General features: G+C 53.1%; 6 protein-coding genes across 6 annotated transcripts; 3 read left to right on the top strand and 3 right to left on the bottom strand.

The window, feature by feature from the left end:
• Positions 1-277: 277 nt before the first annotated feature.
• T310_6194 (Alpha-amylase) lies at positions 278-2,431 on the bottom strand (the record flags this gene model as incomplete). Its single annotated transcript, XM_013470983.1, has 7 exons — positions 278-621; positions 693-915; positions 950-985; positions 1,036-1,059; positions 1,115-1,710; positions 1,808-2,191; positions 2,296-2,431. 7 exons carry the CDS (start codon positions 2,429-2,431, stop codon positions 278-280), a joined length of 1,743 nt encoding a protein of 580 aa, XP_013326437.1.
• Positions 2,432-4,141: 1,710 nt separating this feature from the next.
• On the top strand, positions 4,142-5,428 carry T310_6193 (Mitochondrial phosphate carrier protein (Mir1); the record flags this gene model as incomplete). The annotated part of the gene is made up of 5 exons (XM_013470982.1): positions 4,142-4,269; positions 4,445-4,864; positions 4,931-5,225; positions 5,283-5,322; positions 5,379-5,428. The coding sequence occupies 5 exons, from the start codon at positions 4,142-4,144 to the stop codon at positions 5,426-5,428; spliced, it is 933 nt and encodes a 310-aa protein (XP_013326436.1).
• Positions 5,429-6,604: 1,176 nt separating this feature from the next.
• Positions 6,605-8,396, top strand: T310_6192 (uncharacterized protein; the record flags this gene model as incomplete). The annotated part of the gene is made up of 2 exons (XM_013470981.1): positions 6,605-6,894; positions 6,974-8,396. The coding sequence occupies 2 exons, from the start codon at positions 6,605-6,607 to the stop codon at positions 8,394-8,396; spliced, it is 1,713 nt and encodes a 570-aa protein (XP_013326435.1).
• Positions 8,397-9,381: 985 nt separating this feature from the next.
• T310_6191 (laccase) lies at positions 9,382-11,278 on the top strand (the record flags this gene model as incomplete). Its single annotated transcript, XM_013470980.1, has 3 exons — positions 9,382-9,622; positions 9,680-10,157; positions 10,207-11,278. The coding sequence occupies 3 exons, from the start codon at positions 9,382-9,384 to the stop codon at positions 11,276-11,278; spliced, it is 1,791 nt and encodes a 596-aa protein (XP_013326434.1).
• A 1,342-nt stretch (positions 11,279-12,620) lies between these two features.
• On the bottom strand, positions 12,621-16,317 carry T310_6190 (C6 transcription factor; the record flags this gene model as incomplete). The annotated part of the gene is made up of 6 exons (XM_013470979.1): positions 12,621-13,351; positions 13,418-14,129; positions 14,177-14,277; positions 14,331-15,326; positions 15,649-16,128; positions 16,236-16,317. 6 exons carry the CDS (start codon positions 16,315-16,317, stop codon positions 12,621-12,623), a joined length of 3,102 nt encoding a protein of 1,033 aa, XP_013326433.1.
• Positions 16,318-17,081: 764 nt separating this feature from the next.
• T310_6189 (uncharacterized protein) lies at positions 17,082-20,224 on the bottom strand (the record flags this gene model as incomplete). Its single annotated transcript, XM_013470978.1, has 8 exons — positions 17,082-17,907; positions 17,986-18,063; positions 18,176-18,344; positions 18,379-18,382; positions 18,417-18,544; positions 18,643-18,949; positions 19,091-20,148; positions 20,221-20,224. The coding sequence occupies 8 exons, from the start codon at positions 20,222-20,224 to the stop codon at positions 17,082-17,084; spliced, it is 2,574 nt and encodes an 857-aa protein (XP_013326432.1).
• Positions 20,225-20,984: the final 760 nt, after the last annotated feature.

Here is a 20,984-nt window from a genome sequence, read left to right as displayed (position 1 = left end):
AGATCATTCCGCCTGTTCACCGCATTGCATTGACGTGACGGGTTGGCCTGTGTACAGAGTACAGCTAATAGCCAGGCTGGATTGCAATTCACATGAATCATGAATAACAATCATCTTGGGGGTCTCTACTTTGAGGAAGGTATGTACGAGTCTATTTTTTATTGTTTCACTTTCAAAATTTTACTTTTATCGAGAATAAGAATTTCTTTCTATACAGGTAACAGAGTGGTATCGTAATACAAAAAAAAAACACAAGACCAGAATTCGTTCGACACAATCAATAAGAGTATATATCGGCGTTACTGTTGCAAGAACTAGTCAGCACAAAACAATCATCATCATCATCATCATCATAAGATGCAGACACGTACAACTCCCTAAATCGATCCCTCCCTTCCGCCGCCGCGTTCACCCACACACTGACACTCTTCGCCAACACGGGGAACTCGCCGTACCCGCGCTCGTCGATCGTGACCGTCTCGCTGCACCAGCCCAGCAGGTCCGTCCACTGCTCGCCCGCATGGCTCTTGCCGACAAACATGCGTTTCGTTGCCGCCGGCCCGTTGCTGAGGACGCATGCCAGGCCTGACGGGTGGCGGGCGTTGCCGTAGCGGACCCAGCCTGCGGATCCGAAATTAGAGATCCGATGAATAGAGATTTCAAAGGGGTCAGTATATCCAATATCTGCCTACCGATGCAGTTTCGTCGATCAAAGTAGTCCTGCTGTTCGCCGTAGGCGTACAGCTTTCGTGCCAGTGTCAGGACTGGCAATTTTCCGTCGCACGACGGCGGAAGTGGATGCTTGACTCCGCCCACGATGCCGTACAGATCGCCGTAGAACACGCACGGATAGCCCTGGCTGCGGAGGAGGATCAAAGCGTATGCGAGGGGTTTGAAGTATGATGCGATTGGAGCCTGCAGCTGTGAGCCGGGACGAACTTGAACAAACCTCACTGAGACTCACCTCGAGAGCTTGCGATGGTTGCTGAAGTCTGGTTAGTTGACGTCCAGAATATAATATGTGCTAAAACTTACGGTATCATGGTTCATGACAAAGGTCTGAGACAAAGTCAGCATTCTGACATCTATCATACGGCTGGGGGGAAGGACGAACCACTGCATGTTGCGGTTTGTATTTCACCAAAGTCCCCTCAAATACTAACCGTAAATCAGCCCCCTCGGTCTGAGAAATCGCAGACAAGCGATTGACCAGAGGCGCATCGAATAACCACACACTGTGGTCCATCTTCTCCAGGTATTTCAGCAGCTCGCGATAATTCCCGGACCAATACTCTGCCACGATAAACCAGTTGGCCCCAACCGTCCGCCGCGCATGGTCGACCAGGGTCTTCTGGAATGCGGCAGAGTAATGCTTGACGGCATCGAGTCTGATCCCGCTGAGAGGCAGCTGCGTGCCGATCCATTCGGTCCATTTCAGCACATCCTGCTGGACCTCCGGGTTCGAGTAGTCCAGGTCTGCGAACATGAGATAGTCATAGTTGCCGTTCTCCTGGCTGACATCTTTGGCCCAGCCCTTGTTTGGGCCCACGACCTTGTAAATTGCATTCTGCTTGTCGATTTCGTTGTAGTCAGTCCCGCTGAAATGGTGCCAGTGATACTTCATCGAGCTGTACTTGTTCCCGCGTCCGGGAAAATCAAAGCCAACCCATGCCTCGATCTCCTGAGGTTGGGTGATTTCAATATTGCGATCTGCATTGACGAGTTCCGGTTAGTAAGCCGAAAAAAGACTGGCCATCACGGTCCTGAAACTTCTGGCACCTGCCTTGGGGTTCGACTTTCACCGCACGGAAGCGTTCCGTGCGGTCTGCACCAGCCTTATGATTGAGCACAGCATCCCAGTAGACGCCGATGCCTAGCTGGCGAGCGGTACTGGTCAGACGCTCCAGGTCGCCTCTCGAGCCCCATTTGGTTGCGACAGTTCCCTTCTGACCGAACTCGCCAAGATCGTAGAGATCGTAGATGTCATAGCCGTTCCCGGACGGGTTCATGGCCTTGCAGCCAGGCGGGAGCAAGATATTGTCGACGCCGATCTCTTTGAGATCTGGCAGTGCCTGCTGAAGACGATGCCAGTGTCTCCTGTCATCCGGCACATACCATTCAAACGCTTCCAGCATGAGAACATTATCTGGAGCATTCCATGACGGCAATTGCTCGAGAGCCTCCGCGTCCTCTATGCGCAGTCAGCCAGAAGTGCGTCAGAAAGGCCTGTCTGTGAGGGCGTCGCTGTCTTGAACGAATAACGTGACCTGGACGAATTGATTCGCGTTAACAGACCTTCGATCTTCTTCCAATTCGGCTGCTTCTTCCTCCGCGCGCCCCAGCAAAAGAACGACTCCATCTTCCTGTCGAATGCAAAGATCCACGCAACGGCAAACGCCACCAGCGACGCGAGCAAAACTGACAGAAACATCGTGTCCTGGGCTCGAGGGGGACATCTATATATATATATCTGTCTTCAATTTGGCACCACGCTAGTATCGCCCCGGAGCCCCACTCTAGTTTATTTTTATTGTCGATTTGAGACAGATAAAAGTCAACAAGCAGACAGCTAGAAAGGAGCAATCGTTATCCAGAATCCAGCTCATTCCAGCACCGTCCCAGTCCCCACTACAGTAGTTGCCAAGGACATGGATCTGATCGTCGATCAGTCAGTGCAAGGGGCCTAACATGAAACTTTGCAGGGTGGTCCAGTGGGCAGTCAGGGGATGAAGAATAGCGCAGATTAAGACTGGCACACGTATCTCTGGACCTGCGTTTTCGCCCATTGGGCCTGAGTCGAGAAGAGAGGACGGAGAGAATACGTGTCTGGGGCGCCGCTGAAAGCCGCGCGGATGCTATTCTTGGGTCACCGGGTTATTGGTTCGCCACGATGCAGCGTTGGCAGCGTTGAGGTCGCATCTGCAGGACGCCACACTTTGATGAGGCTGCCATTTACGCAGTAAACAGGTTCATTTACTTGGAAAGGTCTACAATTCTACTCAATGCGCCCTTGCCTCTGTAGGTTTGGCCACTTAGACAGCTCATTCCAGCGCTGTATTCTGTGGACGCGATGTAAGGTTTCGGAAAAAAACTATATCGAAGAACAGATGATGTCCGGGTAGTAACTGACTGCGACGTCGAGATTACGTCGCTGAGTAAGGGTCACTGAGCTGCGCGAGGTCCGCTTCAATTATCTCTGCAGATCCATCGTCGCAACGCTATGGCTGCTCTCTATGACAGTATCCTATCCCCCATATATAAAAACAATGCAGTCGAAGCTCAAGCAGTCGACAGTCGACAGATTGCGAATCTCGTCTTCGTCTTGCGATGGTGTTTCTGGCAGTCGAACTCGAACTGATCGAAAACTTCGGAGATGTCTTCTAGAAGATTGGAGATAAGATTATACGCAGAACCCAACTAGGATTCTATCGATCCATCACGTTGTTCTTTTCTTTTCTTTTCTTTTCTTTTTCTTTCTTTTTTTGTCTTGTGGCATCTGAGGAATCTGCAGGACAATTGGCGTTGGTGTTGGCTCATTCTGCTTCAGGTCTGTGATGGCTCGATCTGCCAGTGTCAACCTAATCATCAAACAAAACTCAGCTGTTGCAGCATGGGGAATGAATTGAGACTACTCAAACGGCAGCCATCATGCTTGCAGAATTCGATGATGTTGGGCTGCGGTGTCTGGGCGGATGGTGTGACGGGAGAGACGGGTGACGTGAGGAAGAGGACAGAAGGGTCACATCGCTGGCAGGCATTATTCCGGGCATAGCTGGCAGCCAGGAACACCGTATGAGAGCAGCGCACAGGGACATGTGCCCACAGCAGCCAGCTCGGAGTTTACGGAGTACGGCATTTGTGGCGCAGGGGGATTGCTGATTCTTATTATTATCTCCTGCTAATCGCTCGGGCTCCCGTGCTCCCGGCCGCCCCCGTACCGCCCGCGCCGATTGGCCCGCGAAAAGTTTTCGGGTCAAAACTTGTCGTCCTTCTCGCCGTCGAATTAATCCTCTCTATCCCTTCTCTTCATCGATCTCTGCTTCCTCTCTCCCCAGATTTTCTGTCTTTTTCTGATCCACTCCACTCCTCCTCCCTTCCCTTTATTTTTTCCTTTTATCTCTCAGGTCCTAGCTCATTCAGAATGGCTGCCAAGGTCGACGCTCCCGCTCAGGAGAAGAAGCTCAGTGGCTTCCCCCTCTACGCCAGATTCGCCTTCGCTGGTGCTGTCTGCTGCTCCGTCACCCACGGAGCCCTTACTCCTGTCGATGTGTAAGTGCTGCGATCGTCCTCTTCGTGGTCGTCAACGGCAATTGCCCTGCACTTGATCGATTCGTGCGACCGCTGTGGGCACCAATTACTGGTGCCATTGTTCCTTTCATTGAAAAGAACATTACATCCATCTCGTGATGATCGATGTTGCTAACGATTTTTCTCCCGTCTCCAGCGTCAAGACCCGTATCCAGCTTGACCCGGCTACCTACAACCGTGGCCTGTTCGGCGGTTTCCGCCAGGTGATTCAGAATGAGGGTCCTGCCGCTCTGCTGACCGGTTTTGGTCCTACCGCTGCCGGTTACTTCCTCCAGGGCGCCTTCAAGTTTGGTGGTTACGAGTTCTTCAAGCAGCAGTTCATCAACCAGCTTGGCTACGAGACCGCCTCCAACAACCGCACTGCCGTCTACCTGGCCTCGTCCGCTCTGGCCGAGTTCTTCGCCGACATTGCTCTCTGCCCTCTGGAGGCTACCCGTATCCGTCTCGTGTCTGAGCCCACTTTCGCCAACGGTCTTCTGGGCGGTTTCACCAAGATCCTGAAGAACGAGGGTGTTGGCGCCTTCTACTCTGGTTTCGGTCCTATCCTGTTCAAGCAGTAAGCACTCTCCTGCTTTGGGCTCGGTTGTTTCTGCACGCAGTCATCTAAATGCCATTCTTGTAGGGTTCCGTACACCATGGCCAAGTTCGTCGTCTACGAGAAGGCTGTCGAGGCTGTCTACCGTGTCGTTGACAAGAACTCCGTCTCCGATGGTGCCAAGACCGGTATCAACCTGGGATCTGGTCTCGTTGCTGGTTTCGCTGCTGCCATTGTTTCTCAGCCCGCCGACACCATGCTGAGCGTGATCAACAAGACCAAGGGTCAGCCTGGTGAGAGCACTGTCTCTCGTCTGATCAAGATCGGCAAGGATCTTGGTTTCCGTGGCAGCTATGCTGGTATTGGTGCTCGTCTCTTCATGGTACGTTAGGATCCGGACATGGCAATTCTGTTTGTAACTTGCTAACTTGTGTGCTAGGTTGGTACTCTGACTGCTGGTCAATTCGCCATCTACGGAGGTAAGCTTGGCTGTATTTGATGATTTTTCGGGGAGCGAGAATTAACTGGATCACAGACATCAAGCGCATCCTGGGCGCCACTGGCGGTGTCGAGATCGCCAAATAAACGCTTGCAGCTACCCAGTCATAGACCTCGAACCGACATAGACAAGACTCGGATCTATAGACAAGACTCGGATCTTATAATATAGACCAACGAGAACCACTTCGACAAGAGCAAGTCAGATCTCTTGTATAGAGATACCATAGACTTTGTCAGAGAAATTGGCCTTTTTTTTTGTCTGCGGCGGCGGCATGTACTATTTTAGATTGCTGCATCTGGGGATTTGATGTCATCTCCGTTCTCGGGTTTGGGGGGAAGGCGCGATTTATTTTTTCCCTCTCCATGGACACGGGATTGGGATGGCGCAACAAACGTATAGCCTGAGCTTTCCTTTTGTGATGTTTTTGTAGATCATGATAGTCTATAGAGCATTTCCTTTGTGTCAATCTTTGACTGTATTCTCGTGTCTCGAACTGTCCATTGGTTTTCACGAGGTAGGCTGGAAATTGTATCTAACAGAGGATTGTATTAGTCGAACCGGGGTTCAGCATCTAGAACCACAACCTTACGGTCGACTGGAGATATCCACGGTATCAGCCGCCGTCCACCTTGGAATGTGGATACGCTTCAACCTAGGTAGTGACTAGGATTGACATTGACACCATCTAAACAAGCCCACTGATTACTGCTAATGCAGAAAAATATTATTACCTGCTTGCTCCATACGTATGTTCTCCATATTTGATGCATGATCGATCGATCAATGCTGGCGGTGACCTGAACTAAGAACTCGAGGGGCGTGATTATTGTGATTGGATTGGATGACGCAAACGCCACGGTTGGTTGCCCTGCACAACAAAGGCGGAGTAAACACCCCCAGCACAGGATTGCTGCTTATCACGAAACCCAACGTCGACTAAGACTTATTCATTGATGATTTTATCAGCCTCATCGTCGATTTTCTTCGTGGGAGGTCGATTATTTTTTTTCTTTTTTGAATGAATTGAATGAATTGCTATATACTCTGTAGCATGTGCTGATATATTTATTGGAGGCTTGATATTGCTTTCCCTCCTCGTTGACGGTCCTCGTTTTCAATCCGGTAAAATTGGTGGAATTGATTGATTCCTAGTGTTTAGGGAACACAGTCCGGGAGCGTGCAGCCACTCAGTCAGTCAGCATCGTGACCGAGATCAAGTCGAAAGCCGGATACTGAAATCGCAGGTTTGTATCGAGCAGATGGAGGAACTGTCCCACAGCCAGCACCAGCTGTCGGACACGCAGGCAACGACTGAACTACTGGACGGGACCGACACGGAGAGAGAGCTCTCCTCCCCATCCGCATTCGCAACGGCAGAGATCCCTCCCGATGTGCTGGACACTGCGGATCAGAGAAGAACCAGCGCGCAGGACTTCGGCTACAGTTCGTCGTCTTCCTCCAACATCTTCGACGATGTCCTAGATGCCGATGGATTGGACCACCTCCGTTCGACAACGTCGAGCCGGTCGTCCATCTCCTCCATCCCCGGGTCGGTCGTCGTCCATGCGATGGACGACAAATCGAAGACGAATTTGCACGAGGACGACGGATACAAATACAATCTACAGGAAAGAAACGACAATCCCAAAAACTGGGGGATCGATGAGACATGCGACTAAGATAAGGGGCGGCCCTTTCCGTAAGCCTAGCTCGGTGAGAGCGATGCAGATGCATACAGAGGATGAAGACGAGGACTTTGTCTCTCCGTCCAGACTGCGAGGCGGCGGCGGCGGGGGGCGGCCGGGCTACTACTACTCTGCCAATAATAATGGCACCCCGAAGAAACAGGCCGTGAAGAAGGAATATCCGCTTGTCCTGCTGCATTGCAACCTGCTGCCGCCGACACTCTCCCTCCCGCCGGGAATCGGCATTCCCAGTCGAAAGATCCTCGAAGAAGTCCTGCCTCCGCGGTACTTGAAACGGTGGAGGCTGCTAGAGGAAAAGCTCGGGTCGGGGGTCCTCCGGGACCGTGGTGTCTTGATTTCGCACCCGCAGGAGATGTACGATCTCCTGGAGGAACGGCTCCTCGAGAGCCTTGAGCTCCAGCGGCCGCGGCTACAGAATGGCCATTTCTTAGGGCGTGATGAGCCGGACTCCGGGAAAGAGGACGGCGACGATGGCTACGATAATGGTTCGGATGACGAGGAGGGAGAGGAGTGTCCCGACTGCGGATGCAGAGTGATCAGAAATGAGGACACCAGCAGAAAATGGGAGATCAAGGTGTATGCCGCCAATGGGTTGATGAAGGCAGGTGCCTGGGCCGCCGCTTGGAGGGAGATGGAAAAGGTGGACGTGGAAGTCGGACTGTGGCTGCCGTCCAGCGTGCGAAGCGAGCTGGAAAAGAGGATTCTCGAGGAGGAAGCCATCACTCTGGATGGAGATCTCAAGGCAGCGAAGGCTGGAAAGGGAAGCCTTGATGAGGACCGACCACAGCCCTCTCAAGAGCAAATCGACGGCCTTGACGACGCGCTCCCGTCTGAGCAGCGGAATTTCGCTGCATCGAATGCGGAAGCACGGCCAGAATTCGGCTCGTCGGGGTCGTTTGCATATGAGCGGAAAACGGCCAATGATATCGAGCTGCAGACCCTGCTCATCAACTACATTCGCGTCTTGGCAAGCGACAAGCGCAACGTTGCGATTGCGTTGCTAAGCGTTCTTGTCCTGTTCCTTGCCATGGCAGGCGGAGCGCGGCCGTCGCCGTCGTTGACGTCCCTGCCGCCTGAGATTGCGGAGGTCATCGAGACTCCTGCAGCAGTGACGGCGACGCAGTATTGCTCCGCAAGCACCAGCAGCTCGTACAGTCTGGGGCAGGCAGCCACTGCGACTCCAGTGGTCCATGTCCCAGAGGCTAGAGCTGAGCCAGCCATTGTGGACGTCCGTGCGAAGGACGCTGACAGGAAGCAGACGCCTCTCGCACGCGTCAGTTCGGTTGCCGTCGAACCGGGACCAGAGGAGCAGGTTGTTCCTGATGCCACTGTCGAAGCTAGTTGAAGGCGAATCCAACCCTGCCATTCGACATCCCTGATTTCATTTACTTCGGGGTATTCACGACGAGACGAAGCCACACGACCAATGGCGTTTAACGTAAATACCAGCAACGCAGCTGAGATGACTTACGTTCATGATTCTATTCTCCTACTCATCAGATTGTTTACGACGCAGCCTTGACGAAGAAAAAAATAATTCTCCGCGGAATAATACGATATATATAACGAGGGAAATGATTGACGTTGACGTGATGAACAATGGATTAAAATTATTTTCTTTTGTTTACAATAGCAGTAGCAGGAGTATTATTTTATTTTATCGTTAGCGTAGTCTTTTCAGTCAATCCAATAAATCAACTAATATAAGCCATCCATTTACAGTAATACTATTTTTGCTCCCTTTTCATTTCTGTGGATCCCCCCAAAAGCCTAGCTACAGATAGATCATGGATCAGCTCTGAGAAGCTGGTCACGGCATACCCACACGTAGATCGCCAAGTCACCGCCAAGTCATCTAGATGGCCATCTACTGGAGATCTGCTGGGGATAATTCTCCATATTAATTAATAGTCTGGTCTCTTCGCAATCACAGCGCCCGGTTTAGTAACAAAAAGGCCCCCACTTGGGGACGAGGCTATGGCGCGCTCCAAGTGGGACGCCTGAGCTGGGAAATAGTTACATTGTGGATACTAACAACAGGGATCGCCGTGCCTAATGGCTCCCTTGCGTTGCTAGGGCCACTGCTCGATCGACATCGAGATCAGGCTAGCGCGTTGGCCTCGATCTGCCTGATCTCGACTCGACGCGATGCTGTGCAGTCAGTGCTAGACTTTGAGCCTTCTGCCCGATATCGGGCAACTCGGCAGGCACGATTGCCGTCTAGCCAAGCCCCTTGCTGGCAGTCCATATTTATTTATACTTGAACGTGGCAGAACAGCCCTCTCAGTCACATGTCGCTGCATCTCCTGTCAACCATGTCGACAACCACCATGGCCACGGTGATGATGCGCCTGTCGCTGCTTCTCAGCCTGCTGGCATGGTGCCAGGCGGCGGTCGTGCCCTTCGAAATCACCCTGACCTGGGACACTGTCGCCCCGGACGGCGTCCCCAGGAAGGCCATCCTGTCCAACGGCCAGCTGCCCGGTCCACCGCTCTACCTGGACCAGGGCGACGAGGTCGAGTTCCTGGTCCACAATGAGCTGCCTTTCTCGACGGCGGTGCATTTTCACGGTATGTCGTCGAGCGGTGTGTGAAGTGAAAGGGGGGGAATCCTGAGGATGAAGACAGGCATTGAACAGCTCGACACGCCCTGGTCCGACGGCGTTCCCGGACTCTCGCAACGGCCAATTCAGCCTGGAGACAGCTTTCTCTACAAGTGGAAGGCCACGCAGTACGGCAGCTACTTCTACCATGCCCACAAGAGCGGCCAGATCAATGACGGCCTGTACGGAGCCATCATTATTCGCCCGAGTCCCCACGTTCCAAGACCGTTTCACCTCATCACCAACGACTCGCACGAGCTCGAGGCCATCCAGACCGCTGAACTGCAGACGAAGCCCATCATCCTCTCCGACTGGACCCATCACACCTCGAACGAGACATGGAACATCGAAGAGGCCGCCGGTCTCGACGCGTACTGCACCAACTCCATCCTCATCAACGGCCAGGGGTCCGTCACCTGTCTGCCGCAGGCCGTCATTGACGCGAACGCGAATCCAGCTGTGATCCAGCTGCTCAATGGCAGCACCCACTTGACGGACATGGGGTAGGTTTGAACTGCGCTTCTCGACTAATTAAATGCTGAATGCCGTCAGGTGTATTCCCCCGACCTTGTCCCTTGCCCAAGGGCCTTACCCGCATAATTTCAGTGCTGTGCCCCCGGGTGTCTTCTGGGGTTGCAAGCCCTCCCAAGGGCCGACGGAAGTGTTGGAGGTCAATCCGGAGGTTGAGTACGTGAGTTGGGAGCTGATCTCGGCGGCGGGCGTGTCGACCTTTGTCTTCTCCATCGACGAGCATCCCATGTGGGTGTACGCGGTCGACGGCCGATACGTCACGCCCACGCGGGTGGATGCGCTCACCATCAGCAACGGGCAACGATTCTCGATTCTGGTGAAGCTGGACAAGCCTCCGGCGAACTACAACGTGCGGACGGTCGTGACCGGACTCAACCAGCTGCTGAACGCGACGGCGATCCTGTCGTATGCGAACTCGCCGGAGCCGCCGGGCACGTGGGCTCCATCGGCGCCGTCAATCACCCTCAACGGACTCAACGCGACGGCGAACACGACCTTCTGGAATGAGTCGCTGGCGGTGCCGTTCCCGCCTGTAGCACCGGCGCCTTTTGCCAACGAGACGTATGTGCTGCGACTCAACCGGTGGAACGCGTCGTATCGGTGGTATCTGGGGAATGACAGTTTTCCGCTGTCGCTGCAGTACGACAAGCCGCTGCTGTTCGATCCGAACGCGCAGGGGCCACACAGCGACCTGACCGTGCGGACGCAGAACGGGTCGTGGGTGGACATAATCTTCCACGCGGTGAAGCCGCTGCAGCCGACGCATCCGTTCCACAAGCACTCGACCAAGTTTTTTGTGATCGGGGCGGGGGTTGGCCCGTGGAACTACTCGTCGGTGGAGGAGGCGATGCGCCATATCCCGCAGAACTTCAACCTGGTCAACCCGCCGATCCGGGACACATACTCGACGCCGGCGTCGCTGGACGGCGAGAGCTGGCTGGCGGTGCGGTATCAGGTGGTGAATCCGGGGGCGTTCCTGCTGCACTGCCACATCCAGGTGCATCTAGATGGGGGGATGGCGCTGGCATTGCTGGACGGGATTGACAAGTGGCCGGTAGTGCCGGATGACTATCTGAACGGGAATGGGTTGTAATTAGCATGATCTGCTGTCTGAATCTTGTCTGAAATACTAATAGTTAGAAGATAATGTATACATATTATTCCTTATGTATGGACATCATCCATGGCAGGGAGTACGGAATAGAGTAGTTGATATAACCTTATCTGAGGCTCCACCCGACAAGCTAGGTACCAGGTAGTTAGTATGGTGCCAATGGTGGGTAGTACAGCAGGCATTAATAATATGATTAATATCCATGGATGGATGGATATCCATGCTTATGTACCTAGTACAAACAAACAACCTTACCAGGGGTGGGATTACTAATACAAGAAACAACATAACCCTCGTCTCCAGTCTAGTCTACCTAACCAAAGAGCAAGCGGGCTGCATGCAGGCTGTGGACAAAGGACAGGACAGGACAGTATAGGACGGGCAGGACAGGATAGGATGGATATATCATCACAGAGAATAAAATAATAAATAAATAAAGAAAAAAAAAGATAAAACAAGAGATACAGTATTGTATATCTGTATATCTGTATATCCCCAGACAGACAGACAAGATAGACAGACAACGAGACAGACACCTTCTTGATCTTCCACGTACAGTACAGTACAGTACATACATAACTACCTCCTTCTTCTTCTCCTGCAGTGGTAACTTTGCAGGGTACGGGGGGTGGAATAATTTCCATAATTTCCATAAACAATTAGGGAACCTGGAACCTGGAACTGGGGGAGAGAGCACTACGTGTGTACATACAGTACATACACTCTTTTATTTTATTTCAATTCTCTTGGCTGTTTTGTAAATAATTAATTGCTGCATGCATGATGAATTGATTGATATGATCATCAATCAATCACAACATGAACAGTAATTACCTAATTTTACTCTCTATCTACTCATGTCAAGTCAACTCCAAGTCCAACCAGACAAAAGGATAAACGCTATGCTATGCTATGTGCTCGCTTCGTTCGTGACATACAAAGATGGTATCTACCAAATTTATGTATAACCCTGACAATATTAAATTAAAAATATCCTCAAATCCTCAACCAACCCCAATTACTCCGACTCCGCGCCTTTCTCCGCACCTTTCTTTGTAAAACTTAATTTTCGTCATTCCCAAAATAAGACGCTAACGAGCCAACCGCAATACCTTCTACCTTCCACCTTCTACCTTTTCACCTTCCTTCGCGCCGTCGCTTGCTAAGAAAATGTGACATGTGAGATCGAGATCGCTTCCAAAAACCTAATTTAACTAACATGGACTGCTAACATGGACTACTGACTGAACGACTGACGTGACGTGCGAAATCAAAAATGGGCTGGGCTGGGCTGGGCTGGGCTGCGGTAGGTCAGGTCAGGTTATTGCTGTGGTGGAGCAGGAGGAGGAGGAGGAGGGCCTGGCTGGCCGTCTCCTCCCATCATAGGCGTCGTGGTGGTGCAGCCTTCTTGGTGCTGTTCCTCAAAAAAGCTGAGCACGTCCTGAGGGAGATACTCCAGCCACGGGATAAAGTCGTTGGAAAACGAAAACGGGAACGTGTCCTGGTTCTGCTGCAGCGTGTTCACGTCGATGTCCTGGCTCTCGATCATCATGTCCCCCACTTGCGAGGTCATCCCACCTGGCCCCCCGAGGACCGTGTTGTTGCTCGTGTTTGGCAGCTGCTGGTGGGACACCCCGTAATTGAAGGACGATGCCGACTCAGCGGCCATCTGCGACGCGGCGAGATTCGGATTGTAAACACCCTGAGAACCGGGCGAGGTCGTTCGGGTGCTGGAGCCGGCGTAGGGATTATTCATTCCAAGAAGGAGGTTCGTGCTCGAGTGGGCCGCAGCAGATGGATATTTCTGAGCTTCAGCAGCGACGGAAGAGGGTCGTGTCATCGTTGTCGACGAATATGAAGACACCAATTGTGGATACGATGAATCAGGATTGCGCCGCGTTTCGGATGTTTGGGCCGTGGCAGTGGAGAAGCCTTGACTGTACGCAGTCGGAACTTGGGTCTCCGACCCTGCTTGCGGAGCGGGCATCTGGTACAGCAAGCTGAGATTGGGTTGCGACGAGTTGGTAGCCCCAGTGAGCGCCCATCCAATAGCTAAGCAAAGAAATCAGCATACTCGTTAAGACAGTGGTCTAAGACAGACTGGTTATCCCTGCTCACCTTGACTTGGATCGATCTTCGGGGACCATCCTCCTTCGGATGGCGCACCTCTCTGTTGAGTTGACGACTGGGGATCATCCGATCGTTTCGTGTCGGGATTCTCGGTCTGAGCGCTTCCTTTCCGCCAGTTGCTAGGGGTAAACGATTGAACCGGGGCTGGTTCCACGGCGCCTTCCATCTCCTCAGCCGTGTACAATAGAGGATCTGGGATTCCTTTCGCCTTCTGATCCAGCACAGTCAGGATATATTTGGCACCCTCCCAGTAGGTTTCCAAAGATTGCAGCGCTTTGTAACACCGCTGATAGTTTTCCTTCGCCGCCGAAGCCAGGAGGATGTGTTTCGTATTGGACCTGCGCTCCGAGTCATTGGAACTGTCCATGGAGAACGCGCCGGATGATTGCGTCGTCATCAGAATCGGCGGAGTGCCCGCTCGAGAACCAGGAGAAGAAGACTGCGTATTCTCCACAAGCGACGTGTAGTAGGCACTCTCCATCAGAAAGGCACATGCGGCAATGTACATCGGCTGACTCGTGAAAGGATTGCCTATGAAGCTTTTCGCATCGATGAGTTCTGAGAACGACAAGATATCTGCAATTGTCTTGGCCGACGACATGGACAGCTCTCGGCTGTTGGGGTAGAGTTGCTGCATTCGTCCTCCAAACGAATTCAGAAGGGTCGGTTGATGCAGGAGGACAATCAACGTATGAAACCACTGCAGGTATTAGCAAAAGAACGCAAATTGTCACGAAGTAAACTTACAAAGTGAAGGAGGATGAAATTGGTTCCTTCCTGCGCTCTCACATAGGTCTGAAAGTTCACTGCGTTAAAGTGAAGCTTTGGCGAAAGGCGTTGATAGATACCTGTAGAACTGTTAATCTCATGCCCATGGTTGCGACATGAAATTTGCACATACCAGTGAGGTCGCTTTCCATAGCTGCCAGCCGCTTCAATGTATCGGTATCGATGTTGTTGTCTTGAATTCCATTGATCAAGTCGGTGACTCTCCCGTACAGATGGATCATCCTGATCAGGGGTGGAAACGGCGCTGGCCAGCCATTGGGAAGCAGAGACTCGGACTGCAGCGGAAAGTACAGCTCGATATCTTCGTCGCGCAATGTCACCGGCCTTCCTGTACCAGACGATATGACCCGGTCGAGAAAGAAGATGCTCCAAAACGTGTCCACTCTCTCCCGTTCCCTCGCCCGTTCGTCCGCCGTACTCTCGTCCTCACCCTCCTCGCTTGCTTTTGAGGCCTGGGGACTCTCGTACTCCTCCACAGGCAGCTTGCTCGCCTGGCCACTGATGATGGCCTTCGGAGTCAGACCGGTGCGCCCGTACTTGTGCTTCAAGCCTTGAAGTTTCTGCATTCCTAGGTCTTGTGCCATCCGGATGGAGATGCCCAGATACATCCAGAGTCCACTGTCGTGATTCGAGCCGAATTCCTCATACGCTAGCAGTAGACAGGCCTGCACGACAGATAACGTTGGACATGACAAGGCATCGACAACGGCAGTCATGGCCCGGTGAGCGAACGGCTGGCCATGGTCGGACTTTTTGACTTGTTCAGGCTGAGGCTCGGTGCCATCAATCGGCCGGGCTTGAGGAGGGCTCAATAACGGGTGTGGAGAGAATCGGGCCGCCAACGCGCAGACTGCATCCACTAGGATAGTATCGATCTTCTTTTCTTTCAAGTCTCTCATGAACCGATCGCGCTGGAGGAAGGGGAAGCTGCAACCCAAATGGACGAAGAATAGCTCGCACAGATGGATAACCAGATTGCTCGTCGGTAAGTTGTCGTCACGGTCGTAGAAAGGAATGGAATTGGCATCTCCCAGATCGCCCAGGGCGGCAGCTAAAGAAGTGCCTCCGGTGGTATTAGGTCGAGGGCTCCGCACCGAAGAAAGCGATTCTAGGAATCATCAGACAACGGACCTGATGCATGCGTGTAAGAAAGTAGCAACTCTTACCGGAAGACTGCGAAAGGTTACTCCTTCTTTCTCGAACCCGCACCACCTGAGTCTGGTGTTAGTGACGGAGTCGGACGACGGGCAACACGGAGCATCTCATCACACCATTTGCTTAAAGCCCGGGACGATGGCCGTCGGACCAAAGTACCTGAAATACGGGACATGGGTGCGATGATTGGAGTTGAGAGACGTGCGACCTGGACGACGGATGCCATTCCATCAGCATCCGCAACCTCATAAGAAATTGGCCGTCTCCAAACTTACTGCTCTCAGGACTCTCCCCCGCAGCATTTCCCTGTTCTTTATTGGCTTTTGCGAGGGTGTCTTTGGTCAAAGGAACGACTTTCGACTCGGAGGCGTCGGGTGGTTTGGACGATTTCGGTGAGTTGGGGGACTGGTTGTTATTGCCAGTTGGCGGCGGCGGCGGCGGCGGCAACGTGGCCTGGGGCGTCCCTGGCGAACGAATTGGCGTCGCTCGGGCATTCCTATTATTATTCTCGCCGTCGTCTTCAACATGAGCGGGCTGACTGATCCTCGCTGGGGGCTGCGACGGAGTCTGGGGTTGGGATTGGGATTGCGCGGGCTCGTTGTATCCAAGACAAGTGTAACCGTAGTCCAGACAGGTTTTGCACGCTGCAGGCCAAGTCAGAAGACGTCGCTCGCAGAAGCAGAAGGAGCATCGAGGGCCACGAACTGGGTTGCTCGCCCGAGCATCGGATCTTGCGCTTGCGACAGGTTCGACATCTAAGCGGGGCAGCAAGAACACATGTCAGCGACAGCCTGGCAGCACCACGCGAGGGGAGGAGGCGCATACGCAGTCGTCACCCGGCGCCTCTTGGTCTGAGGCTGACCATCGGTCGAGACAAAGCGGATCTGGCGAGGCTGGGGAGGAAGACTGGCGCCGCTCTTCTTCTTGGGAGAAGGATGGCTCATTGCGAGCGTTGGGCGGTCATGGGCAGCCACGCTTCATCGGAGGCTCTCTCTCCCCTCTGGAAGGACAGATGGCCTGCAGGGGGACGGGGCGGCGAGCACGGGGGCCTACGGCGCAGCAGAAGCGAACGGGAGGCTCCGAAGAGAAGGAAGAGGGCTATCCATGGGCTCGAGCAGTCGACAGCACGCGCAGCAGAGGAGGGGAAGGGGAAGGGTGCTGTTCGGCGACGGGGCGGGTTATTCGCTGGGAGCGCGGAGGAGGCCGTAGCTAAGCTCAGCAGCGTGGCCGGGGAAATTTTTGCTGGTCACACTGACCGCCGGCGCCAGCGCGACGGCCCCAGAGCGGCGGATCGTCTGAAGAACTTGGAATTGGATCCTTGGAATGGGCTCTGTGGGTCGCGCGCAACAGCAGACTGAGCCAGCAGATCTCGCGCGACAATCCTGCCGTGCCTGCGTCGGAAAAGAGTCTCGTCGCCCTGCTCCCAGGGTTCTGGAACGGCCCAGTCCGGCTCCAAGTGGACGTCGCAAACTCTCTTCCTCTTAGCCCAGCATAGTTCCCCCACCAAACGTCTCATCGATCTCGCGTTTACAGTGCTGGAGGGCCGTCAGGTCATGTGGCCGGTGGGACACTCGACACGGTGGAACTGGAGATATCCTACTTCACGGGGCTCCTGCCCAAACAAGCTAGGGACTGTCTACACTACTCTACATGGAGACGGGGAGAAAACGGCGAACGTGAGTTGATCGTCTATTATTGATGCAGAGATTCAGAATGAGGGCCGGGGGATTTCTATGACTTCGGTCGTGCGCCCATACTGCACGCCTCCCAGACGACTGATCGGTCGCAGCACATCCAGGTTCACCAGACTCTTCTCCTCGTTGATCGCGTCTTCGCGGACCCAGAATCGAGTCCCCTCGATGATCGCGAGAACCCCCGTCTTCTTGCCGGCTTTGACGCGGCTCTCGAACTCCTTGGTCTCGACGAGCTTGCCCTCGACGGCAAATATCGACTCTTTCACGCGCGAGGCCTGGACGGTGGAACAAGGAGCCTGGTGCAGCCCTGCGATCTTCCATTCGGAGACGCCGTACGGCGCATTGACCGAGGTCGCATTGGCCGCTTCGACAAAATGCTCCGAGATGATGTTGATGACGCACTCGCCGGTCTCGGTGAGATTCTTCAACGTGTCTTTCGCCTTCTCCAGGGACCCCACGAAGCCGACGGCGAACAGAGGAGGGTCGTGGTTGATGACCTGCGAGTAGCTGAAGGGCGCCAGGTTGACCGACTGACCGTCGCGGGATCGGGTGCTAATCAGTGCAATCGGCCGGGGCACAATTCCCGAGATCAACAGCTTGTAGTTGGAGCCGGCAGACCTGCCCTCCTCGTACGGGTCAATCTCCACGTGCTCTTTGCTAAGACTGGCACCGCCGTCGTTGGCACCATCCCCCTCCTTCCACTCGGGATTCGGGGGCTTCGTGTACTTGACGGGCGCATTGCGGTCAAAGTCGGGCCGCGACGCCTGGACTTGTGCGAAATCGGACCCGGTCTGGAAGTAATGGCTCGTCGTACTGCGGAATCGCACCTGCGAGCAGCGTCTGCTAAAGGTCAGTAGTGAACAGACAGTCGTGTATCTCAGCTGTCGGAGTTTGGGGTTACTCAAATTCAGCACGTACGACAAGCAATTGAAAACCGTTCTTCTGCCTGCCAAGGCAGTGTGTCTTGCTAGCGGGCTCATCTCAACCAGGCGAGCTCTACAAATCTATCAGCAAAGGAATAATATACAAAAAGTGAGAAATCCGGATTGAATATGGAAAATAAATGAATCCAGGGACCGAGCTCTCTCCGCAGATGTCATCACCTCACTTAATGCCACGGCCCGCTCCAGCGGCAATGTCCCAATTCGCACGGCCAAGATGGCAGTCACTGGCAGCCGAAGTGCGTGGAAATAAGAAACCCAGCGCTTGTCTGCCGATCAAACGGCCCGACAGGGAGGAGCTTCGACCCCGCGCGTAGGTACAGGCCTCGGAGTCCGCTGTCGGCTAGGTTATGTAGATACCTGGATTTACCTAGCTAGGTAGTGAAAATAGCTTCACGTTTACAATACCAGCAATCTGAGTGCGCTATTTTTTTTCCCCCCTGAATACTGGCTCTTCTTGTCAATTTGGATAGACATCTTGTTGTAACCAATGCAGACATTGTGAGAAACAAGAGACGTAAATAGGATTATTTTTGCTTTGTCATTTAATTTATACTATCATCATTAGCAATTGGATACAAGGTTTGACAGCTACCAACCTTGTCCTGGTACGAAGCTCAAGTTCAACACTGACCCTGGATTTGCCCAGCCTTTGCCATTACTTCAACACCTCTTTCTTTCACCTTCCGGTCTAAGTCCTTCGTGGCTTTCATGAAGGCCTTTCTATGGCTCACGACATCCTTGTCTTCCACCACCTGTCTACCCCGCCACGCACGGTAAACGGACTGGTACCATGCTGCTCTTTCTGACGCTGCCATGGCCACCTTGGACTGAATCTTGCTCCAGTCCATTCCCGTCTCCACGAGTGCGATCCCAAGGTAATACCAGGGTTTCGTGTAGTACAAGCCACCTCCAACCGGCGGCGCAAGCACCTTCTCGCTCTAGAGCAGCCTCAGGACACGCGAATACAGTTCGTCCCTGTCGGATTTCCCGCTGCGTATCCGGGCGGACTCGTCTAATTTCCATTTGTCGACGTCAAACTCAAAGATGGAGGGGAATTGTACACCCATGTTCCTTCGCACCTCATCGGCCTCGTGCATTGCGCCGAGTCGGTATGTGATGCAGTTATATAACCTGTCTATTTCTTTTGCATCGAAGTCGTCCGAGCCTCCCAGGATTTTCTTCAATCTATGGTGTAGCGACAGATTGGCAGCCCACTCGTCAAGGCCCGGATATGAAGCAAAGTACCCCCGTGCAAGGATCTTAACTCGCCGACGTTTCCGCAGGTGTCCCGTCCTGGAGGTGGTGCTTTCTCCGGAGCTTTGGCCGCCAATTGCTGGGATTTTCCGCAGAGATTCCCATCGATCCTTGTAAGAGGCAAGGGGGAGTCCAAGACGGCGCCGATATTCTGTCTCCCATTCATCGTCTTGTGCCGCAAAGTGAATTTCTTGGTCCTCACCAAAACGATCGATTTTCTCCAAGGTCTCAAAGATCGAGTGGGCCAACTGGATATACGTCGGATGTATCCGGACCTCCTGTTCCTCTGCTGCTGCCTCCTCAATGTCGATCAAGCACTGCAGAATTGTAGTCGCCGCGATGCTGCCACTTGCACGCCCCACGCTTCGGCTCAGTGGCCAAGACTGAGTTTCCTTCGTTGGACCTGCCGTGGTGTTACCGGTGGTATTAACTAGTTCTTTACGACTGTCAGAGAGATCAGGGTATACCAGCCAACCCCCAGAGAAACATGAGGTCATCAATAGGGTCACAGAAGCGTTCTTCGGCAGCAGTCTTTTGACGTTGTTCATGTAGAGTATCGGGGCTTTTTCGGAGTTGCCATTCCCCACAACGAAAACTCCATAGGAGTTGGGGTCGCCATGGCCAAAGATCAGAATAAGGAGGTGTTCATCGGCTTCTGCTGCTAACCGGGCCTGCTCTTGCAGTGTGCATAAGAATTGCTCCAGCAGATCTTCTCGCGGCACGACCTGCAGATTGTCCGCCTGGGTAATGCGTGGCAGTGTATTCTTGTCAAGAACAATTCGCCTGTCTTTCTCCGGATCTCCACGGGCATACTCCGCATACTTGACTACCAGATCTTCAGGCCTCTCACAAGTCAACCAGCATTGGTTAGACGATGGAACATCTAAGCAATTGTACTGAGTGTAAGTCCACTGCACTACCAATGCACAACATGGAAGATAGATAAGGCACTTACCCATTGGGGAGAGCAAGTGGTGGAATAGAGAGAAATCAGAGAAGAACCATCCATCCTTCTGGGGACTCGCAAGATTTTGCCAGTCTGTGATGCCACACAGCCCCAGAATACGGCTTTTTCGGAGGCACGTCTGATGGACAATGGGTTATGAACTCCATTTCTGCCAGGTCTGCGCGGGTTCCCGTGGTGTGGCCAACGGCGTGGAATCTGGAGATGTTGTTAGGGCGAGTTGTACGGAGTACACGTTCTGATGAGGGAGAAAAGGGAAAGTAGGCAATGATGGAGTTGTAGTGAATGGGAAAGCCGTGGCTCTCGCAACAGATGGATACTGGCAGAGAATGGAATGGGAAAAAAGAAACGGACAGAACTGGTGGACTTACTCAAGGTGTCTTCCTTCCAGAACTGGAAATTAGTTCCTCAGAGGAGAAGGAGCATTGCTTCTATCCTAAGGCAGGGGCATATATCACATGACGTCGTGTCCATATCCCTGTTACGGACCAGAAGAGAGAAATGCTGCCTGGAGATGCCTGGGGATTCGCGAAAGCCAGGGGATCTGACAGAGTACATACGATCATTTGCTCTGCACCTATGCTTGCAGTCTTGAGTAATAATGCTACCTACATAGGTCAGGTAACTCCAGGCGTTCCTATGGAAAGAATGCATCGTATAAAGTCGCGATTAATGGCAGAAGGTCTGGTAGAAATTGCAGGTGCTGTTCTTGTAACTGCTAAAGAGAGCTGCCTTCATGAGTAATCAGTCGATTA

Source organism: Rasamsonia emersonii (genome assembly GCF_000968595.1).
Source record: "Rasamsonia emersonii CBS 393.64 chromosome Unknown ctg1118621760372, whole genome shotgun sequence".
Classification (NCBI taxonomy): Eukaryota; Fungi; Ascomycota; class Eurotiomycetes; order Eurotiales; family Trichocomaceae; genus Rasamsonia; species Rasamsonia emersonii.
This window is presented reverse-complemented; position numbering and strand designations above follow the sequence as displayed.